Source organism: Sceloporus undulatus, chromosome 2, assembly GCF_019175285.1.
Source record: "Sceloporus undulatus isolate JIND9_A2432 ecotype Alabama chromosome 2, SceUnd_v1.1, whole genome shotgun sequence".
In the NCBI taxonomy this organism is placed as follows: Eukaryota; Metazoa; Chordata; class Lepidosauria; order Squamata; family Phrynosomatidae; genus Sceloporus; species Sceloporus undulatus.
In genome coordinates this window covers 32,911,101-32,930,049 of record NC_056523.1, presented here as the reverse complement: position 1 = coordinate 32,930,049, position 18,949 = coordinate 32,911,101, and the positions used below count along the sequence as shown (strand labels likewise).

Genomic DNA, 18,949 nt, shown 5'->3' with positions numbered 1-18,949 from the left:
CAAAACTGCAACTGCTAAATTAATTAATGTTCTGCTAGAAATGTTCAAAATTGTAACATTCACAGCATCAGTAAAGTAATACAGCCAGCCCTCCATATCCACATTTTCCTTATCCATGGATACTACTATCCATGGCTTGAAAATATTCAGTTACATAAAATCCAGTAGCAAGACTTGGAACTCATTTACATGGAACACATCCTGAGGATCAGGTTGTTTTTTTAAAAGGGGAATGGATGGGCAGGGGACAGATAGGAGTGTATTTTTAGAGGAAAAATCTGGTATTAAACTGAGTCTACCGTTTGTTTCAGTCATAAAATATTAATGGAGCAGGTTCTTGTAGACTGATTAGATTACAACTGTGTCTTGTGTGAAAGATCTTAGATCAGATTACATAGAAACAGTGGGGCAAATAATTATTCTCTTTTAAAAAGAAGAAGAAGAAGCCAGGAGTTATCCAAGTCTGTCTCTATCTTTAACTGGAAATCACAAGTTCTTACAAAGCAGAGAATAGAAGAGGATAACCAGTCTTTAATTTTAAAAAATACATGGGTAGAAAAGTCAACAAAAGATGGATGGGGTAGTACAATTTTGTGACTGGAGTAATGCACAGTTCTTATACAAGTTTTGTAGCATTCAGATCCAACAGGCAAAGCAAAGGGTATATGGTCCAAATATGTATTTCTCAAAAATATACATCAAAGGTGAAATTTTAGCACTTCTGAGTCTCTCTGAACTAAGGGCATGTTTTATTCAGCATACGGGCAGCCATCAGCAGTCACTGCATGTGATACACATAGGCAGAGAAGTGAAAAAGTCCCTTATACCAAATATTATCAGTCCATCTATCTGCACTAGTTGGCTGTAACTCTCAGACAGTGCTTAGTGGCTGTCAAGCAAAGGCATTTCCCAGGCATGCAATTTTTGTTGAAGATGCTGGGGAATGAACCTGGACTTTCTGCCTAGCATGTGTATATGCAGATGTCACCTGAGCCATTGCCTCTCTTCAACAAATGCTGGGAAGGGGTGAACCGCTCTTCCAAGTTGAACTATGCTTTAAGAGGGAGGCAAAGACAAATTCCCCTCTCAAGAAATTCTGTCAAGAAAACCCTGTGATTGGGTCACCATAAGTCAGAAATGAATTGAAGACACAAAATAACAACTTGTACCCCAACAATTACAGGTGTATACTCTGTTTTGTGTTTTGTGCCTTCAAGTCATTTCTGACTTATGGTGACCCTATAACAGGGTTTTCTTGGCAGAATTTGTTAAAAGGGGATTTGCTTTTGTGTTCTTCTGAGGCTGAGAGTGTGTGACCTGACCTGGCCAAGGTTACCCAATGGGTTTCTATGGCTGAGCGGGTCTTTGAACCCTGGTCTGCAGAGTTGTAGTTCAACCTTTCTACCACTACAGCACACTGGCCCTCCTGAGGATGCAAGTGCTACATATTATTTGTCATTACAGCCATCCCTTTGCATCCACAGATTTTTTTTTATCCATGGATTCAAGCATCTGTTGCTTGAAAATATTGAAAAAATTGACAAATTCCACAAAAAAAAAAAAAAAGCAAACCTTGATTTTGGCCTTTTATATAAGGGCCACCATTTTACTATCCCATTGCATTTAATGGGACTTGAGCATCCACAAATTTTGCTATCCATGAGGGGTTCTTGAACCAACCCCAGGGACACTATAGTTTAAAAAGACCAAACAGCAACATCATACAGGTTGAGTTTTCCTTATCTGGAATTCTGAAATCCAAAATATTAAAAGAAAAAAACCAACAAAAAAAAAACCCAAACTTTTTTCTCCCTGTGTGTCTCAGATAGTGACACCATTGCTTTCTGATGGCTCAATGTACAGAAACTTTGTTTCATGCACAAAGTTATTAAATATATTGTATAAAATTAACTTCAGGCTATGTATATAATGAATGAAACAAAAATGAATTTTGTGCTTAGACTTGGGTCCCATCTCTGAGATATCTCATTATGTATATGCAAATACAAGTATTCCAAAAAAAATTTTTTTTTAAATCCAAAACACTTCTGGTCCCAAGCATTTCAGATAAAGGAGACTCAACCTATACTACATATTTTCAAACATTTTAAGAAATGTGCAGGAGCCATTTCCCATTCTGGCAGTCTTGTTTACAGAGTTAGGCTTCACTTGTTATCTTTGCTCCATTCTTTAGTTCTTTCTCCTCACTTCTCAAAGGGACTATTTCATAGCCATCCTGCGTCTTTTCCACCTCTGAAGTTTCCTTTTCCTTAGGAAAGTTGTGATTCCTTATAGGTCCGTCATCAATCTTTTCTGCCTCTTGCTTTTTCCTTGCCTTGTCTTCTTTTGCAAGCATTCGGTAGTTGTAGTAATTCATAATGAAGAGGAATATCCCAGCCAAGACCATCACTGACCCACATTTAATGAACATGTACTTGTAATCACCAGATGTGTCGATAATAGTTCCTGTGAATTCAGAAGGAGAAAACTTAATAATAGGGCTGCCTCCCAATGAAAGAAATCTCAATATATTAAGCATGAGTTTACCTTGGTTAACTTTTCTTTAAAACTTATTAAATCAGCATTAAAATTAACAACACTGACCAAGAAAAGTGGTCAACAGGTAACTAATTAAACTATATAACTTCACAGCAACAAATATTAAGGCTGAGACTATACACTATGAGGTTTCCATGGTCAAGTCAGTATTTAAACCAAGTTACTAAGGCCTGTTACAGACTGCCAAAATAAAGCTGCTTTGGGTCTCTTTGGAAGTATGCTGTTTAAACGATGCATGGGTCCTAAGAATCCAGAAGCTGCACCAAAGCTACACTCCAGTGCTTAGGAATGTAGTATGGCTTTGGCGCAACCTCCATACTCTTAGGACCCATACATCATTTAAATAGCATACCTCCAAAGAGACCCGAAGCAGCTTTATTTTGGCAGTCTGTAACAGGCCAATGTGTCCACATCTTGTACATAAAACTCTACAACATGGACAATTTTTTTTACAGTATACCCAGGCTAATTTAGTTTCTTCACTTTTGGCAAGATTTTTTCATTTTTGGCAAGATCTTCCAAATTAACATGCCAACTACAAGTTTGTAACCATTTCCTTGTCTTATTTATTTACTATCCCAGTTTCTCGCAGCATGGGATCCATAATGGCATAACATCATGCCTTTAAACAACAATCCATTGAAAGTATGGAGATTGATTGCTCCAATGTTTCAACACATGAACTAGGAATTTTGTAACAGAGAGGATATATTCTCCACTTAGGAGAACATATCATTTCACATGGTCTAACTGAAATATGTCACTCTTAGGAGCAATCTTGCCTACAGTCATGAATTTCAGTAATATAGCACTACTGTATTAATGAGGCATCAACCAGAGGCTAATTGTAGCAGTTCTCAGTTTCTGCTAAACCGGATGACCTAGAGGTCTGCTAAACACATTTCACTGAGAGTTTTAATGAGGAGAATATTGGAAAATTCAACAACAGAAGAGTCATGCCACTGTTCCCTTTGAGAATAAGAGAAAGTCATAAAACACACCAGGAAAAATTTACTTAGTTCATCAAGGCAAACTCCAGCAGTAGGTTATTAAATGCCAAAGAACCAATCAATTTCCTACTTATTAAAACAGAGGGAAGAATATTGCAAAACTCATATTGCAAACTACTATGCAGCAGTTTCCGGCCTCATTATAGTCTTTAGCAATTAGCTTAATCTGCTTCATAAAACTGCGTATCACTTGTAAAAATGGCTGCTTTAAAAATAGTTTATTTCTGAATGAAATGAAGTCTCTTCACAAAAGAAAGATAGTATGCTGGTGTTCCTCCTATACAAAATGCAAAAAGAAGAAGAAGAGTGAGCTACTCTTGAAAGAACAAGACTGAATAATAAAACTTTACCCTGTTTTTTAAACTGTCTTTCACAATTCAACATGTGAAGTTCTTATCTGACAACTTTCTGAGTTTTGGTAGAAGTTTGAACAGCTGCATTTTAATCTGATCTAGTTGATCCAAATCTGGACATACAATTAGATAACATGACTGGTTGGAAAAGACAATAATGCTTGATGAGATTGAAGGCAGTAGAAAAAGAGGAAGATGAATTAACTCTGTCAATGAAATCCAAACTTGGTTCTGAATTTACAAGACCTGAGCATAGCCACTGATGATCAGGGGGCCTTACCTACTACATAGTTACAGCACTGTGAGTCCACATGGACTGCCATGGCCGCATCCTGTGGAATCCTGGGATGTGCAATTTGGGGAAGGCATTTAGAGTTTTCATCCACAGCTCTCATGCTTCAACAAATTACCAACCCCAGGATCCCATAGGATGTGGTTCAAGTGGAATGATAGTGCTATAATTGTGCAGTGTGAAAGGGCCTCAAAGCTCTTGGATGTATCTCATTCACAGGTTCACCATGAATGAATGCCTTGACAGCAAATAACAACAACAAATTTGATCCCAAACCATTTTAGTCCCACTGCAGTTAACAAAATCAAATCAAGTGCAGGTATTTGACTAATTTGTTAATTTCAACCAAAGAACCAACAGCACCACAAGGCAGAGAGAGGATAATACTGATTGTGAACAGCAATGTACTGAAGCTGCTATATTTGATCATTAACATTCCTGGTGGAATGATTCAGTTTATTTTAGTACTGAGACAAAAAGACCAAAAGCATTTTGTATCCAGCAGTGATGTAAGGATTTAAATCTAGCTAAATCGCCGTGAAATTAAGTAAGGCTCATACAAGCAAGGCTCTTGCATGCTGTAGATCCCAAATTAAGCAGATCAACCTTTTGCAATTCCGCTTCATCCTGGTTCCATCTATTTTCCTCTCACTTCTTCTGTCCTGTGGTACCTTTTTCAAATGTGTCATGAAAATATGAAAACAGGACCATAGCAATTTCTTTGTGTGGTGAAGAAAATTCAAAAGTGCTACGTGAATTTACATTTGGAATATGTGGAAACCATCTTTCTCCCAAACCAGTGTGGGACAAGAAAGCCCAGTCACTTCAAATCCTATAGTAGTTGCAAAATGAAGCACCTTGTTCTGATTTGGTGGCCAAGCTAAGGGATTCTGATATTTGCAGTTCAAAAAAGTATATTTTCTAAGCTTTGCTTTTGAACTTAAGATGGCATTTGCCTCAATAATAGGGAGATATATATATTTTTAAAAAATTAGGATACTTTTTGTCCCAAAATGGCTAAAAATGTCTTAAAATGTGGTGATTTCCATATTTACTTATTTATTTAAATATTTATATCCCACTTTTTAGCAAAAGATTTCAGGACAGTATAGAAGCAGAATCAATGCTCACAACTTAAAAACAAATAATTTTAAAAGACTAAGGGGGTGTTAAATATGACAAAACAAGTTTTAAAAAGTTTAAAAGATTAAAAAAGTTTTAAAACCATATGTGTTAGCTATTTGAGATAAATCTGTGAGGCCCAAAGGCTTTAATAAACTGCCAGGTTTTTATCTTGCACATAAATGAAACTAGCAAGGGTGCTGATTTGGCCTCCAAAGGGAAGGTATTCCACAACTGACTTGTCATGGCTAAGAAGACTCTTCCCCTAATCTTTACATAGTATATTGACCTCACATTTCTCTTCTGTCTCTGCAAAAGTGGCTGAAAATTAACCCTCCAAAATCACTTTCAGGATAGTGACAATGCACCAGTTGCTTGCTGTGTGCCTTTGAATTGTTTCTGACTTATGGCAACTCTAAGGCTAACCTGTCATGAGGTTTTCTTGGCAAGATTTATTCAGAGGAGACTGAGAGCGTTTGACTTGCCCAAGGTCACCCAGTGGCTTTCATGGATGAGCTGGGAATCAAACCCTGGTCTCCAGAGTCACAGTCCAACACTCAATCCATTATTCCACACTGGCTCAGAAGTTCAGCCTACCGTGATGCAATTGCTCACCACTATTACAGTGGGAATATCAGGGCAGAGTTATCGAACTGATTAGGTGCAACCTGGCATTTGACAAAAAGAGCACACCTGACTTCACTAGCATTAGTCAGAGGCAAAAATAAATCGCAATTGTTCACACGGGCGGGAAACTGCTGTTTTCTGAGGAGTAAGATTGCTCCCCATCTGGTTACCCTCCTATGGTTATAAATATACTACAATTAAAAGGCCAGTGAATGCTACCAAATTGGCATGCAGTAACATGATTTCACTAGCCACCAAAAGAATCTGAGCAATGTCTCTGCAGTGATCCGCAGGACCAAACTATAATTTCTGAATTCTTGAGCTATAGGATTCTCTGGGGGAGACCTCCTGTATGACTTGCCACAGAAGGGAGCTACAAAACAGAGCAACAAAAAACTTCAGCTTCTCCAGTAGTTTTTTTTTTTTAAAAAAAAACCCTATCCATTTGCATTTTAATCTATAAATTGTTAAAGTGATTTTATTCTAAAAGCTAAAAGAATATTGTGTCCAATTCTTCCTGCTCAAAGGTTCTGTCATATTGCCACAACTCCTGCAGAGTGGCTTGTAGAGAGCATATTTTGCCATCAGAGAAAAGTTTTGTTGTTGTTGTCATTGTTTGAAGATAATGAGCTTTTGATCAAACAGTTAGACATCTGAAGAACAAAAACAGAGATTATACAATAAAAACATGTGTGGATTCCAGTATTTGCAACAGCTTTTACCACCAAATCCAGTTTTCACATTTGTTTAAAGCTGTTATAGAGTTTCCTTTGTATCAGACTAAAAAGCAAAGTTTCAATGGGTGGAGGTGAGTGGGAAGGGTCTGTGGCACAAGAACACTGAAGAGTCTTGTACAGGGGTGGGCAACCTCTGGCCCGCAGACCGGATGCGGCCCGCGGAGAGCTTTTGGCTGGCCCCTGCTCATTCCTGCCGCCACCGCCGATTGCAGCATTTTGCCGCTCCGGGCGCCGCCATTTTATTTCGCAAAATGGCGGCGAAGTCTCGCGCAACCTTTCATGTGGTCGCACGAGACTTCACCGCCATTTTGCAAAACAAATTGGCAGCGGCCTAGAGGCAAAGTCTCGTGTGACCACAGGAAAGGTCGCGTGAGACTTCGCCGCCATTGGCGGCGGCCTCTGGGAGGCCCGTTGCGGTGGCCAGGGCCCTCAAGAGGGCCTCGGTGATGGCAAAGGGGCCGGCAAAGAGGAGGAGGCCTCCAGCACTGGCAGCCCCCGCCGGCTCTTTCCTGGCCTCTGACAGGGCCTAGGGTCCCATCAGGGGCCAGCAAAGAGGAGGAGGCCTGGCCCCTGGAGGGTGGAAGCTCCGCCCCTGGCATGCAGCCCCAGCCCCGGAGGGTGGAAGCTCCCCCCCCCCGCTTCAGCCCCCCCCCCCCCCTCCCTGTTGTCTGAGGGACAGCAACCCGGCCCCCGGCTCAAAAAGGTTGCCTACCCCTGGTCTTGTTGAACATTAAAGACTATAAACATACCTCAGGTGTGTTTTCTCATCGGATTGGGGCCACAGGGCAGCCTCACTGGCAGCTCTGTGGCCCCAATCCGCTGTTTTTCCAGGCCACAGAGAAGCGGCAAAATGCCACTTCTCCGTGGCGCAGAAAAGGGGTGTCCTTGGAGCTTCATGCCCCCGAACAGCCCAGGAGCCATGAGGAGAAAGGGGTGGCCCCTTTCTCCTCAGGATTGTTCCCGTGGCCGTGTGGTTGCTGTGGGAACGATTCGCTCCCAAAAAGGAGCTCTGTTTTGGAGCTCCTTTCCACACCGCTGGAAAGGCGCAATAAGCATCCTCCAGCTGTGCAGAGACTTCACACATGTGGCATGTTGTTTGGATGTGGCGTGTGCGTGACAACTCAGACGCATGTGATGTATGGGAGGAGTCACACAATCATGTCGGCCCCCACATGTACTAGGGTTAGGGAGCGTGCGTTTGGTGCACGCTCCCTAAGCCTAGTATTGGCACGAGTACGCTGCTTTATGGCGGTCTATACCATGCCTCAGTTAACAAAGGCTCTGACAAAGAAGCTTTTTTACAATGCCTTTTTATACCTGTCTGGCCCCTTCTTCTACCTTATCGTATATCTAGTTATACTTTTTTTGGCATTGGAAGGATAATGAAAGAGGGCTAGAGAAACACAGACATTCAGTGTCAGGTTGCAGCAGTGTGTTTAAAGTAAACAATGTAATAAAGTTTGAGTTGGGAAAAAGCAGGATTCTACTATAGCCAATCCTTGTATAACGATCTGTGTCCACTTATAACAGACAAGGTACACAACAACTGCTTCCAGCATGAGCAACAAAATGGGGAGATAAGCGAAAGGCAGATTAGCCTGCCTCAACATCTAGCTCAAGCATGTTTTCTAGATAAAAAATAATAAATTCGGCCACCAAAATGGAAATCATAAGAAAAATGAAGTCTAGTGAAAGAAATAAGTTTATCGCCCACCATTTCCAGACCATTCTCTTAACTGGGTGAGATTGGCACGGCATGGAGGGGTGTTACCATACAGAAGAACGCCACCAAAAGTCTGTAAGAGGTTCCCCATCTGTTCTATGGTAGCCAGTTCTGATGAACAATTTTGAACCATTCTTCAAAATCGGCTGCCACAGCACAGATGGGGAACAGCTTGGGGACTCCTGGTGGCACTGGCGGCATTCTACTGCATGGTAACACCTGTTCTCTCCTATTCCATACTGATCCCATCCAGTGCCTAGAATGGTCTGGAAATGGTGTGCGATAAACTTTAAAATGTCATCCCTGGACACATTTGATCTCTAGAAGGTTCAAAATGTTTTTTGTTTACTTATGCATACCTCACCTACCTTATTATTTCATTTCACATGTGCATATTGGTTAAGGCTGTACGTATGGACCCAAAGGCTCGTGTTCCCCCCACCTTGGCATCTTCCTGTAATGACAATTCAGGTCATTAGTCCTGGACTGGGATCAGCCACTCCAGATGTTGATCCAACAGTTCTGGACTGACCCTGGCTCAAAGGTAACATAGGCGCGTTACAGACTGCCAAAAAGTGGGTGGTCTGCCGCCGCCGCCATCAGCTGCGCTGAGAAGCCCCAACGGCCAGACCGCGAGGCTTCCTGGCGCAGCTAAAAAGAAGCACTCAGAAGTGGCACTGCAAGGCGCAAGGCGCGCACTCACGGCGTCACTTCTGCCACGCCACATCCAGATGCTGTGCGTCCAAGACGTAAAGATGGTGGCACCCGTGTGGACGGGCGCCGCCATTTACTACGTGCTCCGCGTATATTAGGGACGGAGCCAGTTGAGAAGGTAAGACCCTTCTTAACCCTAGCACGCCCCTTTCTAACCCTAGTACGCATGGAGTGCGTGCTAACTGGCGGTCTGTAACGCGCCAATGTGCAGATAAAAAAAGACCTACTGTTTGCCACAGAGTTTCCTTGAAACTTTGCAACAACAGCCAACACACCATTTGGCTTTGCTCACTTCTTACATGCCATCACTGCATCTTCTCTGAATGCTCTAGTCACAGTCTGTAACATCAGATGGTGGCACCTGGCCACACGGGCATAGTCAGGTACTCTGTTTCTGCCCTTTCAGGCTACAACAGGGGCAGGTAAGGGATGTACAGTGATAGTGACTTCATGAGATGAGGGCAGGTGAGCATGTAATCACCTGCTCATCTTCGTGCCAGTCTGGGGAGGGGCAGGATAGCATAGGCTTGGTTCATGCTATCCAACCGTCTGCTTAGGCCATTAGTTTGAATAAATTGTTCACTGAAACATATTAAACTGCTTTTCTTTTTTTCAAAAATAGGAACCTATACCTATTCTTTCCATGTTATTCCTGCCTCTGGTACCAAATTTTTTGTTAATGTATTAATTTCCAGGAAGACATTTACTTCATGAACTGAGGCATATGTGTACTAAGTTGTATTTGGCATTAGCTTTTCTGAACAGTAGTCTGCTTCATCACATGCATGGAAGTGGTGTCTTTATTGGCAGATATTTATGGAAGTGCTTAGGTGGGCAAGAAAGTGGGGAATGAAATCCATAGGGTGGAAGGGAATACAAATGCACGAAAAGAAAAAAGTATATCTTAAGAGTGATCAGCTGTTGTTGTTGTCCATTCTGAATTACTAGAGTAAAAGATGGCAAAAAATGTAAACTTAGGCTGCTGTTCTGTGTACTGTGACACAGACTAAGTCCCATTGAACACAATGAGGCTTAAGTCAAAAGGGACATTCAGATGTCTTTTTTTTAACGGAATGATGCAATGAATGACTTCACTCAATCATTCAGGGTTTGTTACCCACACTATGGCTTCACATCTGTGCACATTTCTGGGAGTTTGGTTGCTCATGTGAATAAACATGGAGTTGACAATGTGAATGTATTCAAAACATGTCCAAGACACACAGAGTTTAATCCTGAATTATCCCATGTTTACGTGCATCGGTTATTCACACTGCCAACTATGTGAAACTTTTAAGAAACCTTGGTGATAAACCTGGCATTGATTATCCCAGGTTAAGTGGGGGGTTTTGGCACCCCCCCCCCCAAAAAAAACCCTGAATCGGGTGCATTCGGGTTGCATGTGAATGACGGAAATTCAATCAGGATTCATCCTGGATTGTTTTTTTCCTTCTGAATAGCCCCACCCAAGAAATAAGAATGTTCTCGTCAGTGAGGTTCACTTTCTGCTGATGTTGTGGCTTATTTAATACCTTCGCCATCTGTAGAGCCTGTATGAGTCAGATTTATTCTGACTTTTTGATTTCTCAGTTTTAAAAATGCAGTCTGACATTCCTATGATTGCAATCCTTTGCTGTTGCTTGCATCTTGGTTTAAGTTTGCTTTAGCTTTTACATTATATATTGTTGTATTTGTGTATCTTATGGTCTGGAAACCTTGTGCTATGAGAAGCAGATGAGGGAACTGGATATATTTAGTCTGAAGAAGAAAAGGTTAAGAGGTTCTTGGGTGAAGTAGAAATGCGATTGACCAATCATTCAGTCAATAGAAATCATCTGCCTAAATGTATACCAAAATATAGTCCATGCTGTCACTACTTCTTTGAATTCTAATATAAACAGCAACTACTTATCTTGCTGGGAAGCAGCTCTATGGTTTGTTCACCTGCCCTCCCTCACATCTGGGCAGTCTAGCAACACACATTTAGTGAAGTTCATTTGAATTAAGCTGAAAAAAGTTTTGTTTTATTCTAGTACTTTGGTTGTGCAACACCCATTTTAAGAGGTTTGCAAAGGACCTCTGTTTTTCACAGCTGAGTCCTTCATTTTCATATTGCAGGCACTGCTCCTGGTTAGGTTATCTTAACTGTTATTAAGAAATCTCAGTGAAAGGGGAAATGAACTGCAAAAAGCACAAGGAATCAAAATTCAGAGTTGGGAGATATTTTTTCTATGAATTTACATTGGAAATCAAAGAATTTCCAGGTCTCCTTACTACCACTGAGCAGACTGACATGAAGAAGAATAAAAATATTCTTACCTCCAATGGGTGGTCCAAGTAATATGGTGAAACATTCCACAATTGTGACCAGTCCTACAGCACTTGTAAAGCGGCTGGCGCCAACAAGGTCCATGAGAGTTTCAAAAAGCACTGCACAAACCATGCCAAAGGCGAGTCCAAAAAAGGCAGAATACACCACTAGGCCTATATAGCCTGTGGCCAGAGGACACAGGAGGTGACAGGCACCATTAAAAACAATGGAGAAGCTGAAAAAATACTGAATCTTTGGCCTGACCAGTTTGCTGTTAGCAATGAGCCCAGTAGCAGGTCTGGCTATCATGTCAACAATGGCAAGAAAGGAAAGGAGGGAAGCTGCTGAATATTCATCAATCCCGAGGTGCTTTGCATAAGGAGCCAAAAAGACAATGGGGGCAAAAAAGCCTAGAAACATGAGCACATTCCCTATCAAATAGATCAGAAAGCCCCTGTGTTTGAAAAGAGATAAATCTAGGAATCTGTTAAAGTTCTCACAGTAGTCTTTGTCCTTGTTCCCTTTCTCTCCGGGATCAGCCATTTCGACAACGCCGATATCAGGCTGTTCCTGTTTAAGAGTCTCTGTAGCTTGCTTATTTGTTTGTCCTTTGAAGGGTCCAGCTGGAGGTCCAATGGGCCTGAAAAGTGCTCCAGCCACACAGCAGTTTAGGAGGATTGCCCCAAGAATTAAAAAGCTTCCCCTCCATCCAAAGTTGTCAAAAAGGAGTTGGTTCAAGGGTGCCAGGGTGCAGAGCATGACAGGGCTTCCTGCCATGGCGAGTCCATTGGCTATTGGGCGCCTTTTCAGGAAATACTTTCCAATTATGATCACTGAAGGCTGGAGGTTGAGGGCAAGGCCAAATCCTGCAAAGAAGAGAGGGAGATTAAGTGCCAGATTCTTTCATCCTGCTTTTGACCTGCTTCAAATGTGGACCAGGAGCCACAATGGTGTGTGTACACTACCTGTGTGTATATGATTGAGATCCAGAAGGGGTGTGTATGCTGAGTGCCTGTGTGCAGAATACTCTCTCTGTCTGAGTGTATACTGTAGGACCTACAGTATTGGTTCCAAGACACCCCCCCCCCATGGATACCAGAATCTATGGACGCTCAAATCCCATTAAATACAATGGCATGGTGCATGTGCGTGTGTGTGTGTAATACAGTGGCATGGTGTATATAAATTATTTTTAAACTGTGGATGCTTGAATCCATGGATAAAAAAAGCTGTGGATATGGAGGCTGACTGTATAACAGAGATGGATGGAGGGGGTGTATATTTGTATCGAAATTGTGAGAGACAAAGAGGAAGGGACATTAACATGTCCCTTTTTTCACCCACCCCAGTTTCAGTGGTTATCAGCAGCCACTGATTTGATGTCCTTGGGTCTGGAAGCCTCTTGAACTTATTAAGTTAAAAAATTTCTGCAGCTGAATACCAAAAAATGTTTTGATATTTTTCAATTCTAGTTCTAGGCTGGATTCCTTATTTTAGGTTTCTTTGTTGAAGAATCACTTGATAAGACATGAATTTTCATAAATATGTTTCTGCAAGAGATATGGTGAAATGACAAAGAAAATTAACAGGCCTTTCAAAGTCCAATTCACTAAACAACATTACAGTAAAGAGAGGCCATAAAGCTTGGCCCAGCAACTAATTAAGGCTGGTTTTATATCAGCTTAACTGTCATGGCTTCCTAGAGAATTCAGGAAATTAGTTTTGTCCGGATGTTGAGATCCCAAACTCTCCTCACAGTATGAGAGATCTTTGGATTTCTTGGCAAAAGGGAATACTTTGAATCAGCTTAAAGCTATAGTCCAGATCTGCCCTAACATCAACTGGCCAGTCATCATGAGAGATGGTATGTGTATTGTGTGCATTTGTCCAAAAGGGAAAACATTTCTATTAGCCTTGTCATGAAGAGATTTGTAAATGCACCACTTAAGCGACTATACAATACTTTTTATTATTATTTTTTCCTTAAAGGTTTGGGAAAGCCCATTCTGATTAAGTTCCATACAGGGAGAGAACTGGGATACAAATAAAACAAAAAATGAAATAAAAATGGAGCTCCACCCTGAAATAATTAAGTTCAGTGTCACCTGGCAAGTAAATTATATAGTAGCACTGTCAACATGTGTATGTATGCATGTGCCTTCAAATCCTCTGTTGACCTATGGCAGTGGTCCCCAAACTGTGCTCTTTAAGGGATTTTGGACTTCAGCTCCCAGAATCCGACTCTTGGCCAACATGGGAGAGGCCTCTGGGAGCTAAAGTCCAAAATCCCTTAAAGAGTACAGTTTGGGGACCACTGAACTATGACAATTTCCATATGGCTTTTTTTATGGAAGGAATATTCAAGTGGTGTGCCATTTCTTTTCTCTGAAATACAGTCAGCCCTTCTTATAGACGGATTCAAGCATACACAGTTTGAAAATGTTCAAAAAAGTATAAATTTCAAATATCAAACCTTGATTTTCCAATTTTTATAAAGGACACCATTTTGCTATGTCATTATATTTAATGGGACTTGAGCATCCACCTATTTTGTTATCCACAGGGGATCTTGGAACCAAACTCCAGTGTATAACAAGGGTCCACTGTATAGCCTATAGTTCCTGGCATTCCTTGGTGGTCTCCTCTTCCAGTTACTAACCACAGTTGATCCTGCTTAGCTTCCATGTTCAGAGGGGATCTGATGCCTTCAGGGTTTAAGTTTTCACTTATAGCAATTAGCATGGATCTCATGTAAGGAGTGTTTAGACTGAAATCTGTGTGAACCCGTAAAGGCAGGGATCAATTATAAACCATACCTAATAATATGATGATACAGAGCTCAGATTTGGGGCAGTGGTTAATTTTTCTTTCTCTCCTTAACACAAAAGGGTAAATGGCTGTGTTAATTTTCTTGCAGGTTTGGCTAGCTCCATTTATTATCAGAATACTTAGCCTGTTGTTGCAATGAGTTAGAGTAAATTAATTACATATCCACACCTGCCAAGAGGTGCCATGAAGTGTTCTATGAAAACTATTCCATAATAGAGATGAATCCACCTTAATTTAATAGACAGTCACCACAAGGTCCAGAGTTTGGGATGCTTCATAATGATGCCTCAGTGGACCTGTGAACAGCTGAGAGGAAGAAGCAGGGCAACAGCAGCAGCTGTTGCTATTTGCTCATTCATCTTCTTCTTTCCCTCTGAATATGGTGGGAGCCAGATCAACTACATGTGGGGAAGTGAGTGGATTTGTGGTGACAATGTTGTGGTGGTGGCCTCTGGACTCCAAGGCCCTATCAGCTGTATGCGAATGCTGATCCTTGATACCTGGTCCTGCCAACAATACAAGGTGTACCTTCAGCCACTATTATTTATGGTCATTAGTAGTTGTATGGAATCAGCAGTTTTCAGAAACTTGGAAACTTGTGTCTTCTCGTAGATTCTTGTTACGACTCTTGACAGTTTCCTCTTTCATATTTGCTTGAAAAAACTTGGTAGTCTCTTTGATAGCTGAGATAATTATTAATGAGATGGTAAATATTTTTAAAACACTGTCATTACCACTGATGGGGCTGATTTTCCCAATGCACAAAGCATCCCAAAAAAACCCCAAAACAGATAGTAGTGTGTTACATGTCACATGTAAAGTACAGTGTGCCCGCGTCATATGCGGGTGCATTATATGCTGAAAGCAGCAGTGCTTCTTCCAACCGCAAGAAACAATGGCGCACGTGCCTGTGATGCGAGCACGCCACCGCACACCACCGCAAGCACGAGCCCCATTACTTGTAATGGGGCTCGAGCATATGCACTTTTTCTTTTATGCAGGGGGGTGGGTCCAGAACGCATAAAAGAAGGGCGCACTGTAACAGCATTAGGCATATTTAGGACCAAGTTTATTCTGAGAAGGAACTTCTACAGAAAGTGGAAAAGTTTTACCATTACCTGTGATGAGTCCAGCACAGATGTACAACTGAAAAATGCTTGTGCAGAAAGCTGCAGAGACCATCCCGATGCCACATAGCAGACCTCCAAATATGACCACCGGTCGGCTGCCAAAACGGTTCACCAAGATACTGCTAACCGGGCCTACAGAAATTGGGATGAAACAAACAAAAAAAAATTGATCCCTGTAAAATAAATTGCTAAATGAAATGTACTTCCAGATTAAACTTATTTGTAAGAATTCAGTAATGTTTACATGTTTACAGTATAAACGTGTGGAGAAAGAAACATTGCTGTATGAAATCAGGCAAGAATCTTGGGCACACTTTTTGTTGTTATTGTGTGCCTTCAAATATTTCTGACTTATGGTGCGCTTAAGGCAGACCTATCATGGGGTTTTCTTGGCAAGATTTGTTCAGAGAGGGTTTGTAAGTACACTGTGCATACTTGCCCTTTGCATAAACATGTTGTGGACTGGACTGCTTTGGCCTCATTGTTTACATTTTTCTTTCACACTGTAGATAAAACATATAGTCTGAAAACTGAGATGATGCATTTCATGCACCTGATATAAGGCTCAAGATAACGAAAGCTCGTGCCACAATATATCTATATTAATAGATCTATTGATTGTTAATGTTAATACTTTAATACTCCTTGCTATTCTTGATATCTAATTGCCACTTCAGCTTGCAGGCAGTGAAAAGAGTTGTCATAGATGAGTATCATATACACCTTTGTTTTCTTTGCTCCTTGATCAAAACTTTTGGGTTGTCCTTCATAGTAACCTATGGTAAGTTTCTCCTTTCCTTTTGTGAAAAGCCTTTAAAGGAAGGAGACCTTTACATTTCTCTTTCTTAATTAAGAGAGTTAGGTGAGAATGAGATAGAAGAAACAGCTGGCCAGTATCTGGCACACTCATAAAGCTGCCATTTACTTTCCTTGACCTTGCTGGGAAAGTGGCAGAAGCGTTGACAGATTTTCCTGCAAAGCTTTGGAACTGAGGAAGTGGCCTCAGAGGTCTAGTCAACAGCTGCTGAAGGTTTTATCAATACAGCTTGCAGCTTTCAAAAATGAAAAAAAAAAACTGTCACCAGAGAAAAACCATTACTAACCTGGTACATGGATAGAATAGTGCACTCACTCCAATGGGGAATTTGGAGTGAAAAGGAAAAGCTCCAGCTCCTTATAGTACCCACATCTGCTAACAACAGTAGTCCACCTGACTCCAAAAATAAACTGCCCTGAGATCCTGTGACTTAGATAGGGCAAGACTTTAATATTTTAATTTATAAATGGGAAACTGCACTTGCTCGTCCGTGCTCTGTTTCCTTGCCAAGTCAATGATACAACCAATAAAACCAGTTACACTAGAATAATATCATCATAGAGTTTGAAGGGGCCCCAAAGACCATTCAGCCCAACCCCACTCAGTGTGGGATCTCCAGCTAAAAGATCCCCAATAAATAACTGTCCAGGCTCTTTTTGAAGATGTCCAGAGAAGGAGGCCCCACTACCTCTCTAGGCTATTGGTTTTATTGCCAAACTGTTCCTACTGTCAAGAAGTGCCTTCTAATTTCAATCAAAATCTACTCTTCTGTAACTTAAAACCATTAGACTTGGCCTTAGTGCAGCAGAAAACAGATCAGCCCCTCATCTCTGTGACAGCCCTTGAGGCAATATATTCAAGCTCAACATAACCAGACCCTTTACCCTTTCCTCCTATCATTTCTTCTCTGTATGTCTTATTATTCTTGTTGCCCTTCTTTGAACCTGCTATAACTTCTTTATATCTTTCTTAAAATGAAGCACCTAGAACTGAATGCCATACTCCAGATGAGGCCAGGCCTGTCCAGAAAAAAAGGCCCCACCACCTCTCTAGCCAATTGGTCCCATTGCCCAGCTGCTCTCTTTCTGAATAGACATTTAAGATGGCTCTAAGTCATGGGAATTGCTACATCATTCTACGGAATAGATGAAGACAGACAGCCACACAGACACAAATACACATTATAGAAGTGTGGCCATAGGAATGTGCATCACTATATTATTGTATGCATATAAATTACCATGGGAAACTGAAATGTTCATTCTGCATCCACCAGACTCTGGAAGAGCAATACCTCAAAGTTGAAAGACTAGAGCAGATCCATTGAATCAATGGAAGCGGGTCCACCTGTGTAATGACCATTCATTTAGCACTGTAGCTTAGCATGGTCTTTTTTAAAAACCATGCACAATTTTTTTATTATTATCAGAACAATCTTATTAAGCCCTTGCTGCATGATCAGACATCTGAGTATAGCAACCTCTTGACCCAGTGTAACCTCACATTTATTTACACACCTGCAGGACAAATAAAAAGCTAAACTGAAAGAGAATTATTTTCAAGAGCCCTTGAAAATATTGGATGCTCTTGAATAGCAACTTAGTTCCCAGCAAAAGGGATTATTTAAATAATGCTGGTGTGTCATATCTGGTAGACAGATATTATTGGTCTGTAAATGACCACTCTGATGGGAAGTGCTTGTTTGCATTGATAAAAGTTGCCAATTGAGGAAATAATCACTGAGCCAGACCCCTCAGTTGCTCAGCCTTATCGTATAAAGAAAATGAAATGGACTACTTTTTGGAATGTGCACTTACAATAGAAAATTCATAATACAATTAGATGTTTTAGAAAAGAGGCCAGTGTAGTTCAGACTGATTTGCAAACTGATTCCATTTGGGTCCTGAGCATAATTCAAGATTCAGAAATCTGGAGGTTGGTTGACTATGGCTAAACCTGCACTGCAGAAATAATCCAGGTTGAGATAAATTTAACTGCCATGACTTAATGCTATGGAATTCTGGGGACTGTAGTTTTTTGTGGCACCAGAGCTCTCTGATAGAGAGGTTAAATGTCTCATAAAACTAAACTAATTCCATACCATTGAGTCATGACAGTTAAAAACGGGTCCATCTGGATTATTCCTGCATTGCAGAATCAGCCCAAAATGGAATATAAAAATACAGCTATCTTTCTTTTCTCCCTTTCCCAGTGCTTTATGTGCTTAATTTTCTTGATATAATTTCATATTATCTGCTATTTTATTTGCACCATGTGACTAACAGTATAAAACATTTATTTGCACTCTCTAAAATTACTAGACAAGATAATGATTTGTTTGCAGCATTATTCCCCCTGTGTTGCCATGTCGAGGTGAACAAAGTCTATCTAGGGCATGTGAAGGGAACAGAACTGCTGGTCTGTGTTACAATTAATATGCCTTCTGCATGTTTCTGAAGTTTTGCAGAAAGTGAGACTTTGAAAATCATTCATATCTAGAACTTCTGTATTTGTTGTTTTATAGTCCCTTGCTAATTTTTCCTGCCCTTTTTCTTTGGATGCCTAAACTGTATTTTAATACTCATCTGAAGTTTGTGAAATCCCAGAAATTTCATCTGGAGGGGCAGAATTCTTGTTTGGGGGTATTGCCTTCATTTTGCCCACCCAGCCCCCAGCTACTACCAGCAGCTATTTTCATATGACCCCCTTGACATTTTTTTTCCTG

The 18,949-nt window shown here is 40.9% G+C and overlaps 1 protein-coding gene across 3 annotated transcripts in view; it reads right to left on the bottom strand.

The window, feature by feature from the left end:
- Positions 1 to 1,985: 1,985 nt before the first annotated feature.
- The window catches only part of LOC121923312 (monocarboxylate transporter 2-like), a 43,529-nt gene continuing 26,565 nt past the window's right edge, over positions 1,986 to 18,949 (bottom strand). For 2 of the 3 annotated variants that reach the window (XM_042453641.1, XM_042453643.1), the window contains 3 exons: positions 15,396 to 15,539; positions 11,457 to 12,314; positions 1,986 to 2,466 (listed from right to left, as the gene is read on the bottom strand). In XM_042453641.1, coding sequence (XP_042309575.1) covers positions 2,159 to 2,466; positions 11,457 to 12,314; positions 15,396 to 15,539 — 1,310 coding nt within the window. In that variant the 3' untranslated portion in view covers positions 1,986 to 2,158. Of the gene's footprint in view, positions 2,467 to 8,791; positions 8,878 to 11,456; positions 12,315 to 15,395; positions 15,540 to 18,949 lie in introns of all 3 variants that reach the window. The other variant, XM_042453642.1, reaches the window with a different exon arrangement.